Genomic DNA, 18140 nt, shown 5'->3' on the forward strand with positions numbered 1-18140 from the left:
CCAGAAGCACCGGCTTCCCCTGACAATTGTGCTGGGAACCATCCGACAAAGCAATTTAAACCACTGACTTTAGATGGTACTACCAGTGTGATGCTAGTAGTCACTCTTAAAAGGTTATAATAAATAAAACCACTTCTATCTTCAACATAACTATTCTGAAGACCCCCCCCCCCGGCACTCCAACCCATCCACTTAGCTCAGCCTTGTCACTTTCAGTGGGACCTTTAAACTCACTCGCTTAGTGGAAGCTAGTGCCATAAAAAAGGGGACATGTTCACCGATGTTTTTACACACCAGCACGGACTCCAGGCACCCACTGCGCTGGATCTCATCCACCCTGAGTCAGTAAGGTCGGACAGGACAGTCACGGATGAAATTTAGCACGGTTAAGTGGGTACGGAGTGGAAAAGCGATTCTGATTGCCACTCGAGGGCGTTATGGTCTTGTTAGACCCATGTGACATGTTTTTTTTTAATACATTTAGATTACCCAATTATTTTTTCCAATTAAGGGGCAATTTAGCGTGTCCAATCCACCTACTCTGCACATTTTTGGGTTGTGGGGGCGAAACCCACGCAGACACTGGGAGAATGTGCAAACTCCACACGGACAGTGACCCAGAGCCGGGATCGAACCTGGGACCTCAGTGCCGTGAGGCAGTTGTGCTAACCACTAGGCCTCCGTGCTGCCCTCCATGTGACATGTTGACTAAATTTTTATTTTACATGAATGCAAGTTTATTTGAAGATATTGTTCATTCGAGCATGAACATCTGTAAATTATATGCAGGTTAAATTGCTTTCACCAAATATTTGTTCTGATATGAAAGTTATTAACTTCTTGTGGCGGTATGTTTTACCTTGTACATACAACTTTAGGTTTTGATTTGAAATCACTTTTATTGTCTTGAATCAGGACTCTGCGCTTCTCAAGAGTGAAGTACTGCTAAACGTGTAAGTAAGCCATCAGACACCATTTTGTTTTTTCTTTCATCGATTTCTATTTACCATAAAGATAACTGCACGATCAATTATTAACAATTGCTACATTTTCATACACTGCAGATGTTGGAAATCTGAAGAAAAGAAACTATGCTGGGAAAACTGTGGGTTTGGCAGCATCTGTGGGGATTCAAATAGAATATGACTCTTAATTCTGTTTCCCTCTCTCCATAGATGCTGCCAAATGTTGACATTTTCCAACTCTTCCCATTTTTACATTTTTGTTTTCAGTTGCTGGTTTTGTTTTTTCCATGCATGTACGAAATGCTAACAGATGGCCACAAATTTCGTCCTAATTAAATAATGCACAACCTAATTGCGCACGATGTGCTATTTGGTTACGCAGTCCTGTCATTTGATGGGCTTCTTGTACAAATATATTCTTCATTTGTTTCACTACATAATGGACTAATTGAATGAGCTGGTGGGACTACGTTGAAGTTAAATGTAAAAGTACCAAATGTGAACAATCATTTGGAGAAGGGTCAGCATTCTGTGCCAACATTTTAATTGTAATTATTTTAGGCTTTCTGAAAAAGACCAGGAAATTGATTCTCTGCATCGAGAAACTGAGTCACTAAAGGCAGCTGTTAATCAACAAAGGAAAAAAAACAACGTGAGTGCAATATTAAATAATGTGTGCCACTTATTGGCAATAAGGATCTTAAATATTCCCGACTTGGGAGCTATTGTTTTTTTCTTCCTAAAAACATGTAGCACAATTTGTGAACTGCAGGAATTAGCATTATTGTTCATCGATAGAGTAAAACCTGTGATTTTTTTCTCTCTCTCTCTCTCTAGACCCTTGGGTTAGGGTTAAAGACACCAGCAAGATTAAAATGAAACAAATAGTCCCTGAAAGTGGCTGAGCAGGAGATGCAAAGCCTGTTTTTTTTCTTCAATGTATTTGCATTGTAGAAGGGAGAGAGATGAGTTACAACTGTGAAGTCCTGCTGAAATTTGAATTTTGCAAGGAGCCAAATTTGTGTGTTAGATGGAAGATTTGGGGACTTGGACTTTTTGGGTAGAATGACCATTATGAGGCAACCAAAATGATCATGTACCCTGTCCAAGTAAAGAGCAAGACCCTCCCTTGATGTGGATAGTTGGGAATTATAAGGAGATATGGGATTTGTTAGAGTCTCCCAATTGCTGAAGCATTGCTGTCAGTAGCTTGAGAAAAGTAATTTATGTTGATGGGTTTCGTTTGCATTCCTTTGTAGTCTAGAGTTGCATTCTGTTGTTGGTAAATCCTCAATCCATCAATAGTTGCTCAACATTAGTGCCAACCCTGCCAACACTAACTCGGTTCACCTCCCATAAAACTTGTGCTGGTGGATTTTCAAAAAGTTTTTTACCTTCATTCTAAATGTTTTCTATTTTGGCCATGATTTGTCATGCTGCTGCTTGTATATCCTCTCTGTAATTTAACAGTATTATCATATTACAGTTGTATTATATTGCAACCAATGTGTATATAGAGTGTATCAACACATAGGCCTTCAGGTCACCTACAAAGGGTGTTGAGATGCATACCACAATTGACGGAAAGTTGTTCAGCCTTGTTCACCTGAGATCCAAGATAAAGGTATGTTTAGTCCTCTGTCCCTCTATGCTGACTATGCACTAACATTCTGCCAAGGAACACTGAGCAAGGAAATGGACACAATGTCTCTTTGGTTTGACTACCTGCATCAGCAAGATAAATTTCATGGTTGAGGATGTTGCCTTGCCACCATTCATCAGCATTGATAGTATGACACTGGAGGTTTTGATAGCTTCACAGATCCAGGCTCCACAGCTGCCATCAATCTGTCCCTTGATGTTGAAATCAATACCCGCTTCACAAAAACTGCAATTGTTCAAGCTGAGTGGAATAACAGCAATCTGATTGCATCCTCAGCACACTCCTCTACAGTGGCCAGACATGGACAACATATGCTAGACAGGAGAAAACTGTTTTCACCTTTGCTGTCCCAGCCACGTCCTGCCAAGAGATGCTGAAGGCAGGATCACAGAGTTCGAGGTCCTGGTGGGTACTAATTCCACCAGCATACATTCATTGCTAAGCCAGTAAAGTCTGCACTGGCTCAGCTATGTTCACTGGATGGATAACAGCCTGTACGGTGAGCTGACCTCTTGAGTTACAACCTCTTGGGCATCCATACATTTGCTACAGGACACCTGCAAACGAGATATGAAGATGGTGCATATTGGCACTGATTGCTTGGGAGACTATTCTGGCAGCCTTTGGAAGGCTGAGACATGTTTGGAAGCCCATGGGAAGAGGGGAGCAGAAGCTGAAAACTCAGCTGGCTGAAAAGAAGCCAGTAAATTTTCTCAACGTACTGTCTTCCTCTGCAGAGACTGCCATGTTAGTGGGAGACCGTAGTTGTTTTCAAACCAAGATGTCCTTGCTTTTTCACTTTTTTGTCCTGGCAATAGAGACAGCTATACCAGCCATCACAATGTACCTCTAGAACAAATTAGCAAACATTCTACTCTCCTTATTGAAAATCAAGTAAAATTACTGCCCTTAATCTCTTTTTAACTGCAAGCCTTTCTCTTTCTGGAGCACGTTGCCAATGATCTTCCACTAAGGGGCTGGTTTAGCTCACCGGGCTAAATCGCTGGCTTTTAAAGCAGACCAAGCAGGCCAGCAGCACGGTTCAATTCCCGTACCAGCCTCCCCGGACAGGCGCCGGAATGTGGCGACTAGGGGCTTTTCACAGTAACTTCATTGAAGCCTACTCGTGACAATAAGCGATTTTCATTTCATAATTGTTCACTGACTGGAGCAAATAGAGCTACAGAAGTTGGTAAAGCAAGCAAATGATGTGAGTCAGAAAATTTGACCTTCAGTAATACTCTTCCTTTTTCTCTTAACTGACATGTTCTTTTTCAAAAAACTATAGAGTACTCAAAAATTTTTTTTCCCAATTAAGGGGCAATTTAGCATGGCCAATCCACCTACCCTGCACATTTTTGAATTCTGGAGGTGAAACCCACGTAGACACGGGGAGAATGTGCAAACTCCACACAGACAGTGACCCAGGGCCGGGTTTCTAACCTGGGTCTTCGGAGCCGTAGGCAACAGTGTTAACCACTGTGCCACCGTGCCACCCAACTGCCGTGTTCTTGAATAGAAACATCCCAAAGTGAATCTAAAATCAAACAAAACCAGAACACTGAGCCACATAAGGTAACAGCAGGTCAGATGACCGAAAGCTTCGTTGGAGGGATAGATTTTAAAGAGTTTAAAGGAGAAAAGTGAGGTGGAGAGTGTTGAAGGGAATTCTGAGATTAAAGCTTAGGTGAATTAATTAAAATCAGGAATGCTCAAGAGGCCAATAATTAAATGAGTGCTGGATTGTGGAGCTGGAGGAGATTATGGAGATGGGGAAGGATTTGAAAATGAGATTAAAATTTATAAAACAAGTCTTGCAATAAAAGTCAGCAAGCACAGGGGTGATGAGGGAACAGGACTTGGCCCGAGTTAAGGCACAGACAGAAAATTTCTTGGATCACAGGTGTAGAGGATAAAATGTGGGAGACATGACTACAAGATGCAGGCATGAATGAGGATTCCGCAGCAAACCAGACTAACTGTTTCTAATCTGGTTGCTTCCCAGGTGTGAGGTTAAGGATCATCTGAAGTGGGAGGGGGGAAATTTGTAGGGAAGGAAAAGTTAGTCACTGTGGTCAGTATGGAAGCTAATATTAAAGCATAAAATCCTAAAGTCCTGTAAAATGAATTTGAGTTCAGGAACATTCTCGGAGCAAGACTTCATGGTTGGTAACCTCAAGACTACTTTTGTCAACCATGCATTAGAATAGAGAGGATAAGATCATTTGGAACATCATTACATTGCTAAAGGTGCAAAGTAAGGATCTGGGGTTTCAATTTGACTACAGTTCTTGGACTGACAGGAACTTCTACAAGGTGGTCTACATCTGAATAAGGAAAATGGGACAAAATAGCTTGTTAGTGATAATGTTCTTTAACTAGGAAGGAAGGGGGTGATGGAGAAAATGGAGCCAATCTAGGTCAGAAGGGATAATTGGAAAAGGGTAACCATGCAGAAAAATGTAGCGTGCGATGTATTAAGTAGTGGAACATCAAATGGACTGTCATTAATGGAGCAAAGGGTGATGTAATGACAGAGGATAGCTTAAGGTGAAAGACAATCAAATGAAGAAAAACCGCTCTTCAAATTTCAAAAAAAATTAAAATGTAACAATTGTGTGCAGAATATACAACATAGATTTGAGAACTGGAAGCAATTATTTGAGAGATCTTGACCAGCATGACCAAAACTTTACTGCAAGCTGGTCAAGATTTTTAAAAAAAAAGTATATTATGAAGGGCTACAAAAGGTGACTGGATGGAACACAGATTAAAATGGCATGAACACACGTGTATGACTGACCTGGAAGGAAATAGATAAGTAAATCTACAGTAAAATTAAAGATGTGTAAGATTATCAAAAATATTTTGGGAAGTTTTGATTATCCACATATTGGGATTGTGGGGGGGAGGGGAGGGGGAGTGAAATAAAGAAAATGAATTTCATAAAACATAGAACTCTCAGTATATTGGTAGACCTAGAGAGATGGTGTTGATGAAGCTGGATATGAGAAACTAAATAAGCTAAATATGGGCGCAATGGCTGCTACTTTATAATATTGTAAATACAATTTTATAACTTCTGTAACCCATGGTTTAATTTCAGGTAATTGGGGGAGGATACAAAACTTGAGTTCAAAAATGACTTGGGGTGTGTGCCATTTTTGTTCAATGTGTATATTTGTTTTGTCGAGAGACCTACAGGAAGTGCTTGTAAAGTTTGCAGATGATATCAAAATAGGTTTTTGCATTTTTTTTCTGAAGAGATTTTTTTCATTATAACACAATATGAAACGGTTAATACAAATTGCAATGCCAGAAGAACCCAAACAATCAAGAACTCACACTAATTTACCCCTTAACAGTCTGACAAACCGGTTTTAAAAAGGAATGGAGTGTCTGCCATCTTGGGTGAATCCCTCCACTTATCCCTAACAGTGTACTTGACCTTCTACAAATGCAAGAATGACATGGGGTCACCCAACCAAGCCAAGGCACTGGGCGGAGCTCCACCCAAGCAGACCTCGGCTCCGGCTATTAATGAGGCAAAGGCAAGGATATCCGCCTTCACCCCCATCTACAGCACCGGCGAGTCTGACGCGCCGAAAATGGTCAGCATTGGCCCCAGATGAATATTAAGAATCTCCAAAACTGACTCCACTTAAATCAGGGTGGCTTTGGCATTGTTGAATGCTTCCTGATTTTTTTGCCAGCTTTGTTCTCAATCCTGATAGTGTGGCCCTTCCATTTGTAGTCGCAATGCTCCTTTGCCCATCTCGGGACCCGTTCTTTTTCCTGGAAACTGAAACTTCACAATTATTGCTCGCGGTGGTTCATTGGGACAGGGCTTTTGTATGAGTATCCGGTGGGCTCGATCCAGATCAGGAGGGGACGCGAGTCCAAACCCCACCATCTTCCCAAACATCTTTGCAAATACTCTGTGGGAGTTGGGCCTTCCATCCCCTCTGGCAACCTAGCAACATGGATATTTTGTCTCCTGGAACGATTCTCCACATCATTCAATTTCGTCTTCAGTGCTTTACTCATCTCAGCCATCAGCGACATCTCTGATTCCAGAGAGGCTGTGCCTCCAAAAACGCTGCCCCCATGACTTGCATTGCAGGGCCATGCGCTTTTACTATCTTGTAGGTATTCTCCAACATCAACCGAATAAGAGCCGGGGCCTCTTAACTTGCGGGGGTCCCCCAACACTACCCACCTTTTCTTCTCTAATGCCGCCGGTCAGCATGTCGGCTGCTAATGAAGTGGGCGGAAACAAAGAAGCTGCCTCCTTTTCTCCGCCAATGAGCCCAGAGAAGCCTCTGATTCAGTTGACGAATTATCGCTATCGGGCTTCTTCCCCCAATCTTCCTGCGCATATCTCCAATATAGGCACCTTATTTCCTTAAAACAGATGGGTTTTTGAACACACACACTCCCAGAAACTGGGTGAAAAAGCTATTTAAAAAAACGTACCTTAGTGTGAGCCATCTCGTGTGCGTCTTCCCCTACATAACACCACCAGAAGTTTCAAAATAGGAGATATGATTGATTCTTTTGAAATACCAAAAGAATATTGATGAGACATGAGAATAGATTAGAAAATCACAGGTGGAATTCACTGTCACCAAGTGTGCCGTGATAGAGACCTTTTTTAAATGGTGCAGTAATAGTCCTAATTTGAGGTGGGTGCAATGTTGTGGAAGAGTTGAAGGATTTGGGAATGTAGGTTCATTGCAAGGAGAATTGAATATACAAGTAAGGTCTGAGTGCGGTATTGGTCTCCTTTTTAAGGAAGTATGTAAATGCATTAAAATCAGTTTTGAGAAGATTTATTAAACTAATATCAACTGTGGTTGTGTTTCTTGTGAGGAAAGATTGGACAGGCTCGGCGAAAGGTTATTGGGGACGAGACGGGGGGTTACAATCACGTCAGCCATGATCCTATTGAATGGAGGAGCAGGCTTGAAGGGCCATGTTCTCTATTCCTACTCCTAGCCCGTATGTTCCCAGCACATCATTAATGGCAATGTCTTGAGTTGGTTAGGCCTTAACAGAAAAACACAAACAAGATCCCAAGTCTGGAGTATAAAAACCAAGAGGTAATGAACCCGTAGAATGCTTGTACCTTAATTGGAGTTGGCGGACTGTGTGCAATACTGGCTTCAAGCTGTTGGAAGAATATTAGTTTTACAGAGTGCAACACTGGCAGGAGGGAGAGTGGGGATAAAGGGGTCTTTTCCAGGATGGCAGCCGGTGACTAGTGGTGTGCCTCGGGTCTGTGCTGGGACCGCAACTTTTCACAATATACATTAACGATCTGGAAGAAGGTACTGAAGGCACTGTTGCTAAGCTTGCAGATGATGCAAAGATATCTAGAGGGTCAGGTAGCTTTGAGGAAGCAAGGGGGTCTGCAGAAGGACTTGGACAAGCTAGGAGAGTGGGCAATGAAGTGGCAAATTAAATACAATGTGGAAAGTGTGAGGTTATGCACTTTGGAAGGAGGAATTTAGGCATAGACTATTTTCTAAATGGGGAAATGCTTCAGTAATCAGAAGCACAAAGGGACTTGGGAATCCTTGTTCACGATTCTCTTAAGGTTAATGTGCAGGTTCAGTCGGCAGTTAAGAAGGCAAATGCAATGTTAGCATTCATGTCAAGAGGATCAGAATACAAGCCCAGGGATGTACTTCTGAGGCTGTATACGACTCAAGTCAGACCCCATTTGGAGTACTGTGAGCAGTTTTGGACCCCATATCTAAGGAAGGATGTGCTGGCCTTGGAAAGGGTCCAGAAGAGGTTTCCAAGAATGATCCCTGGAATGAAGAACTTGTCATATGAGGAAGGTTTGAGGACTCTGGGTCTGTACTCGTTGGAGTTTAGAAGGATGAGAGGGGATCTTATTGAAATGTGCAAGATACTGCGAGGCCTGGATAGAGGTAGTGGCAATTGGTAGTGGCATCCTGGATTTGGAAGGGGAATTTCAATTCTGAACATTATCCATGTACTCCACCACAGGATCTGTTCCAGCAAGGTTGACTAACACCCCCCCCCCCCCCCCCCCACCCCAAATAGTGGTTTACACATGAATAAAGGCCACTTTGGAGAGGTACTGAAGAGCAGATTGTCTTTTCCACAAAGGTGCCACTCTTAGGAGAGTGGGAGAAACAAAGTTGGTTAAGTGGTTTGTTTTCTTTAATTGTTTGCCATAATAACTTGTTTGCATTTAATTGGTTCTAAAGATTCCATCAGCACTTTTTGGATGACATTTCGTCACAGAATAACTACTTTGCCTACCTTTCAGCTTGTTGCAGCGGACCATTCATCCCACCCCCTCGGCATGCATTCCTTCACAGGTCTACTGTGCAATCTTTTGGGGTTTTTTTCCTGTCTTAATTACTGTACCTATATTCTAGTTTCTTCCTTGAAATACAACTCTTAATGCTGGAAAGGCAACGGTTAGTTGGCTTCTGAAAGAGAAAGATGGGTGAAATGTTAACGTGTCTTTTTTCGGATGCTTGTGTGTATTTCTAGCATTCTTGCAGCTTTGTTTTTCTATTCTGTTCTGGATTGCAGTCCTGTTGCCTTGGATTTAGCTAACATTTGTGTAAAATTCTTTGAAAATCTGTTTCCTTCATTTTTGACAACAAAACTCTTCAAGAGTAGATGACGTTTTTTTTTTCCAGCTTTGTCTTTCTGACGAATGGTGCAAAGTACTTCATATGCATTTAGCCATTTACATTTTAAACTCACAATTGTTAATGCCCAGATTTTTTTTTTTTGTTTTTTTAAAAGTAATCATTTACAAAATTTCTTGGCTGAACTGAAATAGTTCTTTCTAAAAATAATTAGGAACTTCGGGAGAAAAACTGGAAAGCAATGGAAGCATTGACATCAACTGAAAAAATGTTGCAGGACAAAGTGAACAAGACAGCCAAGGTTGTAATAAATGTGAAAATGTTTACAGTAGATCATTTCTGCTGCAATCTGAAAATCAGAATAACTTTAAATTTACGACACTTAACCATTCCGCACTCTGCTTGTTCTGCTCCTTTCCTGGATATTTGATTTCATGTATGCATGTCTGTTTTGTTGGTCTCGTTTTAAATTTAGCGTGTAGGATCTTATGCTGTTTTGCTTGCCAGTTTTTTTGTTTGTTGCCCTCCTTGGGCTCATTCTTTCTTATCTTTTTTGTCTTTTCCCCATTCGCCCCTTCTGCAACCCCATCATCCTCCTAAGACAGTCAGCTAGTGAGCGTCTTCCAGGCCTCTGCCATTATTGCTCTGTAACTGACTGCTTGGAGGAGTATGAAGGAGACTCCCCTTGCTTTTTGTCCCCTTTCCTCTCACTGGGCAGACATCTCCCTAAAATACTTCCCCAGTGCACAGCTGAGGAAAGAAAAGGTAGAGGGTGAAAATAGCACCCCTGTCATTGTGGCATGGTGTATTGGTATACCAGTGTGCTGTGCCACTGCTTGCTTGCTTGCTAGCCACTTCAGGCAGAGAAAGTAATGAATTATTATGTAACCTCCAAATGTATTTATCTTTTGGAACAGGAGAAAGATCAACACGTTGTTGCTGTGCAGTCATTGACTAAAGATGTTCTGAAAAAACTGTTTCCCAGGGTGTTGGTGGCTTCTACCTTGGTAATTGTTATTTATTTAACATGTATAAAACACTAGTGCTTTGTCACACACCTCGGATTCCTGCCAACTGGTCTGTGCATGTCAAAAATCCAATGTTGTCACTGTTGCTCTCAGCCTGCCAATACCCTCCTGTATATGTGCAGAAATACCAGTGCACCCTCAGGTGATTCTCCTTGGAGGCAGTGTAACTATGTTCTATAAATATTGTACAAGCATTTTCAAACTACAGAATCTCCATATGTAGACAAAGCAATAAATTTAATGAAATGGCTTGCAATATAGGGCTCTTCTCAGAATAGTCTATTTAATATACTTCTGACCTATTGGGGTTATGCATGTGATCCAGTAATTTTAAATAATTGGTTGAATATATTTTCTCATAGTTTTAAGTTTAGGGATTTTCTGTCTGGTGGATTTGCAACTGTTGTGCTAACTTTATGGAGCCATTAAGGGCAGGTAAAATAATGCAAACGCCTAAAACAGAACTGTGATGGTTTGAGTAGCGCCATCTTTAATCCTGGCTGCTGCCTACTTTGCCACGCTCAATGGCGCCATGGAGAAATACACACCAATTGCGCATGCATGGAGTTGGCAGAAAATGCAACATTTGTCAAATGAACAAGAATAATTTCAATCCAATAATATTCTGGTGGTTTGTCTTTTTTTTTTTGTTTTGCATTTCTTTAGGATATTTTGTTTCTGGCATCTGTGCTTTTATGTTCTTAAATGAGTTGTAAGGAAATGCTCTTTTGTCTTGAAATGTTTGTCATTTCTAAGCGCCATCATTTGTTTTCTGTCTAGATTTGGAGTGCAACAAAATAAAAATGTCTGTTAAGGCAATTTCAAGACTGCTCAAAACTAGCCACCATTGAAATAACGTTTTTATAAGAGATTATTAGAAAAACTGTAGTATATTCAATTTCAGCATGAATTCTGACCTGTACTTTGTTAGGCAGAATAATTAATTTCTCCCCCAATATGAAAAGCAACTGTTCTTTATGCTTATAGGAATATTCTGAGTGGCTGCAGGAGTTTGAGACTTCAGCACATAAGACTTTGTCTTCACTGTTGGAAGAGCAAGGAAAGGTTTGCATATTTAAAAATTACATTCTGGGAAAAGTTATAGTATTGCAGCAAAGTATTCTTTTGATTAATTTGGTTGATTTTTCTCTCTTTCTCGCCCCCCCCCCTATTACCTCTGTTAAATATTTATGTCCAGCAGTTGAGCTAGAAATTGGAATTATGTTTGAATGTTCATTGGTGGTATCAAAATTAGTATGGCAGATATGAAGTTGAATGATGGGAAGTGTTATATTCCCTGGATACATGTGGGAATTGAGCACCTTCATTCACTGTTATTTGGAATTATCTCAATTTTTAAAGCATTTTTAGACCATTTGTTTGACCTTCTGTGGATCACTATTAAACACCTTTCAAGTCAGCAGTATGGTGATCTGATGCAGCTGGCAGAGAGATCGTCGATGCCGCTACCCTTTCAGGTGGAGAACTGTTATGAGGCGTGTGCAGAAATGTCCCTTTCTTCTCCTGTTCAACAGGTGCTTGCTGACAAACCAGTAAATGCTGGCTGCCTTTGTGAAGCTCCCTGAAGGATTGTTTAAAAATTAAGATTATTTAATTAAAAATATGAACAGAAAGGAACTTGGTCAATAGTTCAATTGCCAACAAAGCTACCCATCTTTGAACCAGAAAGAGACTTAATTTGGGGCACAATAAAATCATGAAATTTGGTGTGATTAGAACAATGTTTGCATTCACATGCTTAAAATGTCCAATGAACTGCTACAGTTGCTTGGGGCAGCACGGTAGCACAGTGGGTAGCATTGTTGCTTCACATCACCAGGGTCCCGAGTATTATTCCTGCTTGGGTCACTGTCTGTGTGGCGTCTGCACGTTCTCCCCATGTCTGCTTGGGTTTCCTTCGGGTGCTCAGGTTTCCTTCCACAAGTCCCGAAAGACGACTGTTAGGTGAATTGGACATTCCGAATTCTCCCTGTGCACATGAACAGGCGCCGGAGTGTGGGGACTAGGGGATTTTCACAGTAACTTCTTTGCAGTGTGACTGTAAGCCTACTTGTTACAATAATAAATATTATTTTTTGATGTCTGCTGTGTGAAAATGAAGGACTTATTCCACCCTAGCCTTGTCACAAAAGATGGTAAAAATAAGAAAGAATGTGTCTCCAGTTTGATTAAAAATTGGTAGTGCTACAAATTAAATTTCATCTGCCATATTGTTCGATGGTATTGGGAAGTCTAATAACTAAATTCTGACTGTAAATATCTTTAAATTCTCATGATATATTATCTCTGTTTGACTCTTTGCAGTAGAGTTAACCCCACGGTCCGTCTCCAATGTTTTCCCTTCATTTACCAGCTCTTTGGTACAAGATAGGTACTCCATATCTTGTAGTACTCCCTTGTTTGGTTTCACCTTGAACTAGTGAATTGTAGCCAGAGAATTCAGTCAGCAGTACCTTCTCTTCCCACTTGACACCATCACTTTTTGGAGCCTTCGTGCTACATCCTTGCTCTCTTCCTCTTTTCCATGTTGCTCCTTGGTGACACCTGCAGACATTGGAAAAGCTCCCCTGTTAATCCTCCTGCTGACACTCCATTCATTCAGCATTCAAACTTGGATAAGTCTTTGTTTCATCAGCTAAACGTTGGGAAGGCTGAAGACATTCTACTTCATCATAAGACCTGTACACTCTGCACTGACTGAAAAAGCCCACCAGCCCCTGAATCATAGAATCCCTACAGTGCAGAAGGAGGCCATTCGGCTCATCGGGTCTGCACTGACCCTCTGAAAGAACCCACCCCCGGCATATCCCTGTATCCCAATATATCCTGCACCTCTTTGGACTGTGGGAGGAAACCGGAGCAGACCCACGCAGACACTGGGAGAACGTGCAAACTCCACACAATCACCCAAGGCTGGAATTGTAACCGGGTCCCTGGCAATGTGAGGCAGCAGTGCTCTTTCGTGCATTTTCTTCTTTCACTTTTCAACTTACTGAAAGGGTAGATGCAAACTATCCATGTCCCACTCTCGGGGAAATTCCTCAAACACCTCTAACTGCTCACCTTTTTGACATCCTTTATAAAATTCACATTTTTGATCAAACTTTCCTAAATCCTGCTCCTTTTGACTTGGCATCTGTTTTTCCTCTTGTCTATTTGAAGCACCTTACACCTTAAGATGTTTATCTGTTTCAAAGGTGTATATGAGTCAAGTTATTGCTGTTATTTGTTGGTCATTTTCAAAATCTAGATCATAGAACACAAAGAAAAGGAAAGTGTGGAGGTGCATGCAATGTTGCAGTTAGAGTGCGAAAAGTACAAGACAGTACTTGCTGAAACAGTAAGTTTAATAGTTTTCTTTCCAGTATTTAACAGTTAAATATTTTTTTCTTAAAAATTAAAGTTCCTATTTGTATTACCCCCAGGAAGGAATTTTGCAAAGGTTGCAAAATAGTGTTGAAGAGGAGGAAGGCAAATGGAAATTGAAACTGGAAGAATCTCAGAAGGCACTGATGCAGGTAGCCAGCTAATGCAATTGGGTAGCATTTCCTGCACTCTGATTATTCACTGGGGCAAATAACTAATAAATTGGCCAAAATGTTCAGAGTTGTTTTATACTGATCCTTTTTCTCAGACAGTAACACACAATTAATATTAGGTCAGTCTTCATGTGCTGCTCTTGGGTCATGGAAAGTACTAGAGCTGAGAAAGTGTATACAAATCGTCAGACTGTGCCCATATTTTTCCCATTTCAACTAAGTAGAAAAGTCTCTTTCAGAAAGTTTTCTCTGGTGGTTTTCCCCTCTGTTGTAGAAAGTTTTTTTTCAGTACTGCAGCCTGACTTCAATTTTAACATCCAGATATTTTGGTAGCATATAGATATACCGATTCCTTGTTTCAGAATCTGGAACTTTTTGAAGGGGAAAGAGGAAACTAGAAGGAAAGAATGTCTTTCCTGACAGGGCTACATGGACCTGCAAATATCCTGCATCTGTCAGAAAAATGCAAGCAGGTTTGGGAAGCAGGATCAGAACGGACAAGATTACCCAATGACCAGTGTAATTTTGCTTGTAATCATTTAACTTTTTACTAGAATTAAAGAAAATCATTGGGATAGATTTCAGAAACCTTTAAGATCATCTGGAAAGCTGAGGATTGTGTTCCTACTTGCCTGTGCATGAAATTTGTCTTTTGACGATGCAAGTAAAAGAGCACTGAGCAGATTATTGATAAATATGCATTTTCCCCTCCTAGTTTTTAATGTCTGTATATTACGTTCCAGGTGCAGTCATCAGCCCGCATGTTGGAACAAGAATTGGAAAAGGTGAAACGTGAAAACACACAAGCTGAAAGTGTAGGTGAATTGTTGTTGTGTGCATAAGAACCAAAGTCAGTTGCCCACATTGAATTCTTGTACGTGGAGACGTTTCCGTCAGCATTGTACCAAACAAAGAGAATCGTGGCTTTACTGGGGGCAAGGTCATCAAAGATGGAGATGTGGAAGTTATTGAGGAAATCCGTGACTGCTGACGTGTGACTGCTGACATATGCCAACACATTAAGTCGGGTAGTTGAGTTTGAAAGTATAGCTGTGAATGGTTTTGATGAGGATTTGTTCTAGTGACAGGTTCAGAAAGAAGGCAGCAAAATCTGCAGGAGAGAAGCCAATGTGAATTTAATTGGAAATTAAATTTTTTCATTTATAGCAAATGTAATATTAACATAGAAAGCAGATATTACATAATGTAATATAAAAACATAACCAACCATATGAATCTTTCCCCAACTTAAAAAAACAAATCTCTCCCTCCCCCTCCCCATAACAGCTGATGGTGACTAACTAAGTTAGGAAATGAATGGCTGCTACCTCGGGTAGAACCCCTCAGTCAACATCCTGACGGTGTACTTGACCTTCTCCATGTGCAAAAGATCCATGAGGTCACCCAACCAGACAAAGGCACCTCCATCCTAGCAGAACTCTCCTCTGGCCTATTAATGAGGCAAAAGTGAGAGTATCTGCTTTCACACCGACTGCAAACCCGGCGAGTCCGACACCCTGAAAATGACCACCAAAGGACAAGGCTCCAGATTAATTTTAGGAATTGCTGATATGGTGCTAAAGAAGGAGACCTAAAAGCTAGAGACATGACCCGAACAGATGGGTATGATTAGCCGGACCCAGAGGGTACCGCTCACACATGTCCTCCACTCGCAAAAATAAACTACTCCTCCTACCTTTAGGTAGGTGAGCCCTATGTTCCACCTTGAGCTGAATGGGGCTGAGTCGTGTGCAGGAGGACATGGAGTTTGCCCTCGCACCACACGTCCTCATCTAAAGTAGGTCCCAGCTCCCCCCTCTCATTTTGCTTGCACCTCATGCTGTGGGACCACCCTCTATTTACAGGCTCTGCCCGTAGATACCTGACATGCTCCTCCCACCAGACCCTGCTCATGATAGGATCCTCTTCAACAAGGCGGGCTGCAGAGCCAAGGGAAATGTATGAAAAGTTTTCGGACTGAATCATGTATTTGGAGGCAACGGAGCAAGTTTGCCCCTGAAAGTTTAAACTTCGTCGATAGCTCCTCCAAACTAGCAAACTGTCCCTCCACAAACAAATCCCCAAAACTCTCCAGGCCTTTCCCTCCCAAGACCTGAATGTCATATCTAATCCAAATAGTACAAATAGGTGGCTGCCACAGTTAGGGGCCTGCAATGACATGGAGCCGAATTTATAATGCTGCCTACGTTCCCTGCTTGTAAATGGACACTGCGGAGAAGAGAAGCGAGGCCATTGCCAAAATCCTTGAACTAAAGCCCCAACAAGAGCTAGCTTCCATCTGTCCCCATATGGATCAACTCCCCAATCTACCCCAGCATCTTCTAGATGTAGCTGCCCAATAGTAAAAAATCAAGTTTGGTAATGCTAGACTCCACTACTGCCGGTCCCTCTGAAGGAATGGTCTGTGGATTCTTGGGGTCTTAGCGACCCAAATGAAGGAGGCCACTAACTTACTAATCCTAGCAAAAAAGAGTTAGGGAGAAAAATGGGAGACACTGAAAAAGAAATACAAATCTTGGGAAGATATTCATTTTTATAGTCTGGATCATCCCGCCAAGGACAGAGGGAGGTTATTCCACTTCTGCAAGTTGTAACATGCCGTGCTCACCAGACTAACATAAATCAATCCATGGAAAGAGGGCCAATCATTCCTCCCCCAAAAGATAACGAAAGCTACCTCTGGCAAGACAAAATGATAGATTGGGTCCCCTGCCTGGGAGATTAACCGGAAAATATTCACTCTTTTGCAGGTTCAGTTTGTATCCCGCAAAGGAGCCAAGGCTCCTCAGTAGCTTCATTATTTCATCCATAGAGAGACTGGATCCGTAAGAGAGAGCAGGTCATCACCACATAAGGACACCCTATCCCCCCCCCCCCCCCCCCCCTCCCGGGAAAAAACCCAACTTTGATGCGTTAGTGCGTACACTGGCCATGTACACAAACCCACAAAATGAACTTCTGATGTTCCGACACCCTGGGCTCACGTCAATTCCAGCCCACAGGCCCCAGAGTCCCAATAATTGTATAGCTTCTTCTGAGAACTGCTCCAGTGACTTATGGGCACCAGATTTGTGAATAAAACACACAATAACAAGAAAATAGATAAACATGTAATAGTGATCTATGTCTATGATACTAGAATAACGGCCTGCTAATCTAATTAGTTCCCCTTTTACCGTTCCACCCTCTACCCAAACACAAACAAGACAGACGCGATGGACCAAAAGAACAAAGAAAAGTACAGCACAGGAACAGGCCCATCGGCCCTCCAAGCCCGTGCCGACCATGCTGCCTGTCTAAACTGAAATCTTCTACACTTCCGGGGTCCGTATCCCTCTATTCCCATCCTATTCACGTATTTGTCAAGATGCCCCTGAAATGACACTATCATCCTTGCTTCCACCACCTCCTCCGGCAGCGAGTTCCAGGCACCCACTACCCTTTGTTAAAAAAACTTGCCTCGTACATCTCCTCTAAACCTTGCCCCTCGCACCTGAAACCTATGGCTCCTAGTAATTGACCCCTCTACCCTGGGGAAGAGCCTCTGACTATTCACTCTGTCCATGCCCCTCATAATTTTGTAGACCTCTATCAGGTCGCCCCTCTACCTCCGTCATTCCAGTGAGAACAAACTGAGTTTATTCAACCGCTCCTCATAGCTAATGCCCTCCATATCAGGCAACATCCTGGTAAATCTCTTCTGCACCCTCTCTAAAGCCTCCACATCCTTCTGGTAGTGTGGTGACCAGAGTTGAACACTATACTCCAAGTGTGGCCTAACTAAGGTTCTAGTCAGCTGCAACATGACTTGCCAATTTTTATACTCAATGCCCCAGCCAATGAAGGCAAGCATGCCGTATGCCTTCTTGACTACCTTCTCCACCTGTGTTGCCCCTTTCAGTGACCTGTGGACCTGCACACCTAGATCTCTCTGACTGTCAATACTCTTGAGGGTTCTACCATTCACTGTATATTCCCTACCTGCATTAGACCTTCCAAAATGCATTACCTCACATTTGTCCGGATTAAACTCCATCTGACATCACTTCGCCCAAGTCTCCAAACGATCTAAATCCTGCTGTATCCTCTGACAGTCCTCATCGCTATCCGCAATTGCACCAACCTTTGTGTCGTCTGCAAACTTACTAATCAGACCAGTTACATTTTCCTCCAAATCATTTATATATACTACGAACAGCCAAGGTCCCAGCACTGATCCCTGTGGAACACCACTAGTCACAGCCTTCCAATCAGAAAAGCATCCT

At 42.0% G+C, this 18140-nt stretch overlaps 1 protein-coding gene across 9 annotated transcripts in view; it reads left to right on the top strand.

The window, feature by feature from the left end:
* ktn1 (kinectin 1) overlaps positions 1-18140 on the top strand; it is a 168969-nt gene that overhangs the window by 130423 nt on the left and 20406 nt on the right. For 8 of the 9 annotated variants that reach the window (XM_038779465.1, XM_038779448.1, XM_038779480.1 and 5 more), the window contains 8 exons: positions 916-953; positions 1527-1617; positions 9481-9567; positions 10184-10273; positions 11282-11359; positions 13566-13655; positions 13741-13833; positions 14598-14669. In XM_038779465.1, coding sequence (XP_038635393.1) covers positions 916-953; positions 1527-1617; positions 9481-9567; positions 10184-10273; positions 11282-11359; positions 13566-13655; positions 13741-13833; positions 14598-14669 — 639 coding nt within the window. The remainder of the gene's footprint in view (positions 1-915; positions 954-1526; positions 1618-9480; positions 9568-10183; positions 10274-11281; positions 11360-13565; positions 13656-13740; positions 13834-14597; positions 14670-18140) is intronic. The other variant, XM_038779490.1, reaches the window with a different exon arrangement.

This window comes from Scyliorhinus canicula, chromosome 2 (genome assembly GCF_902713615.1).
Source record: "Scyliorhinus canicula chromosome 2, sScyCan1.1, whole genome shotgun sequence".
Lineage (NCBI taxonomy): Eukaryota > Metazoa > Chordata > Chondrichthyes > Carcharhiniformes > Scyliorhinidae > Scyliorhinus > Scyliorhinus canicula.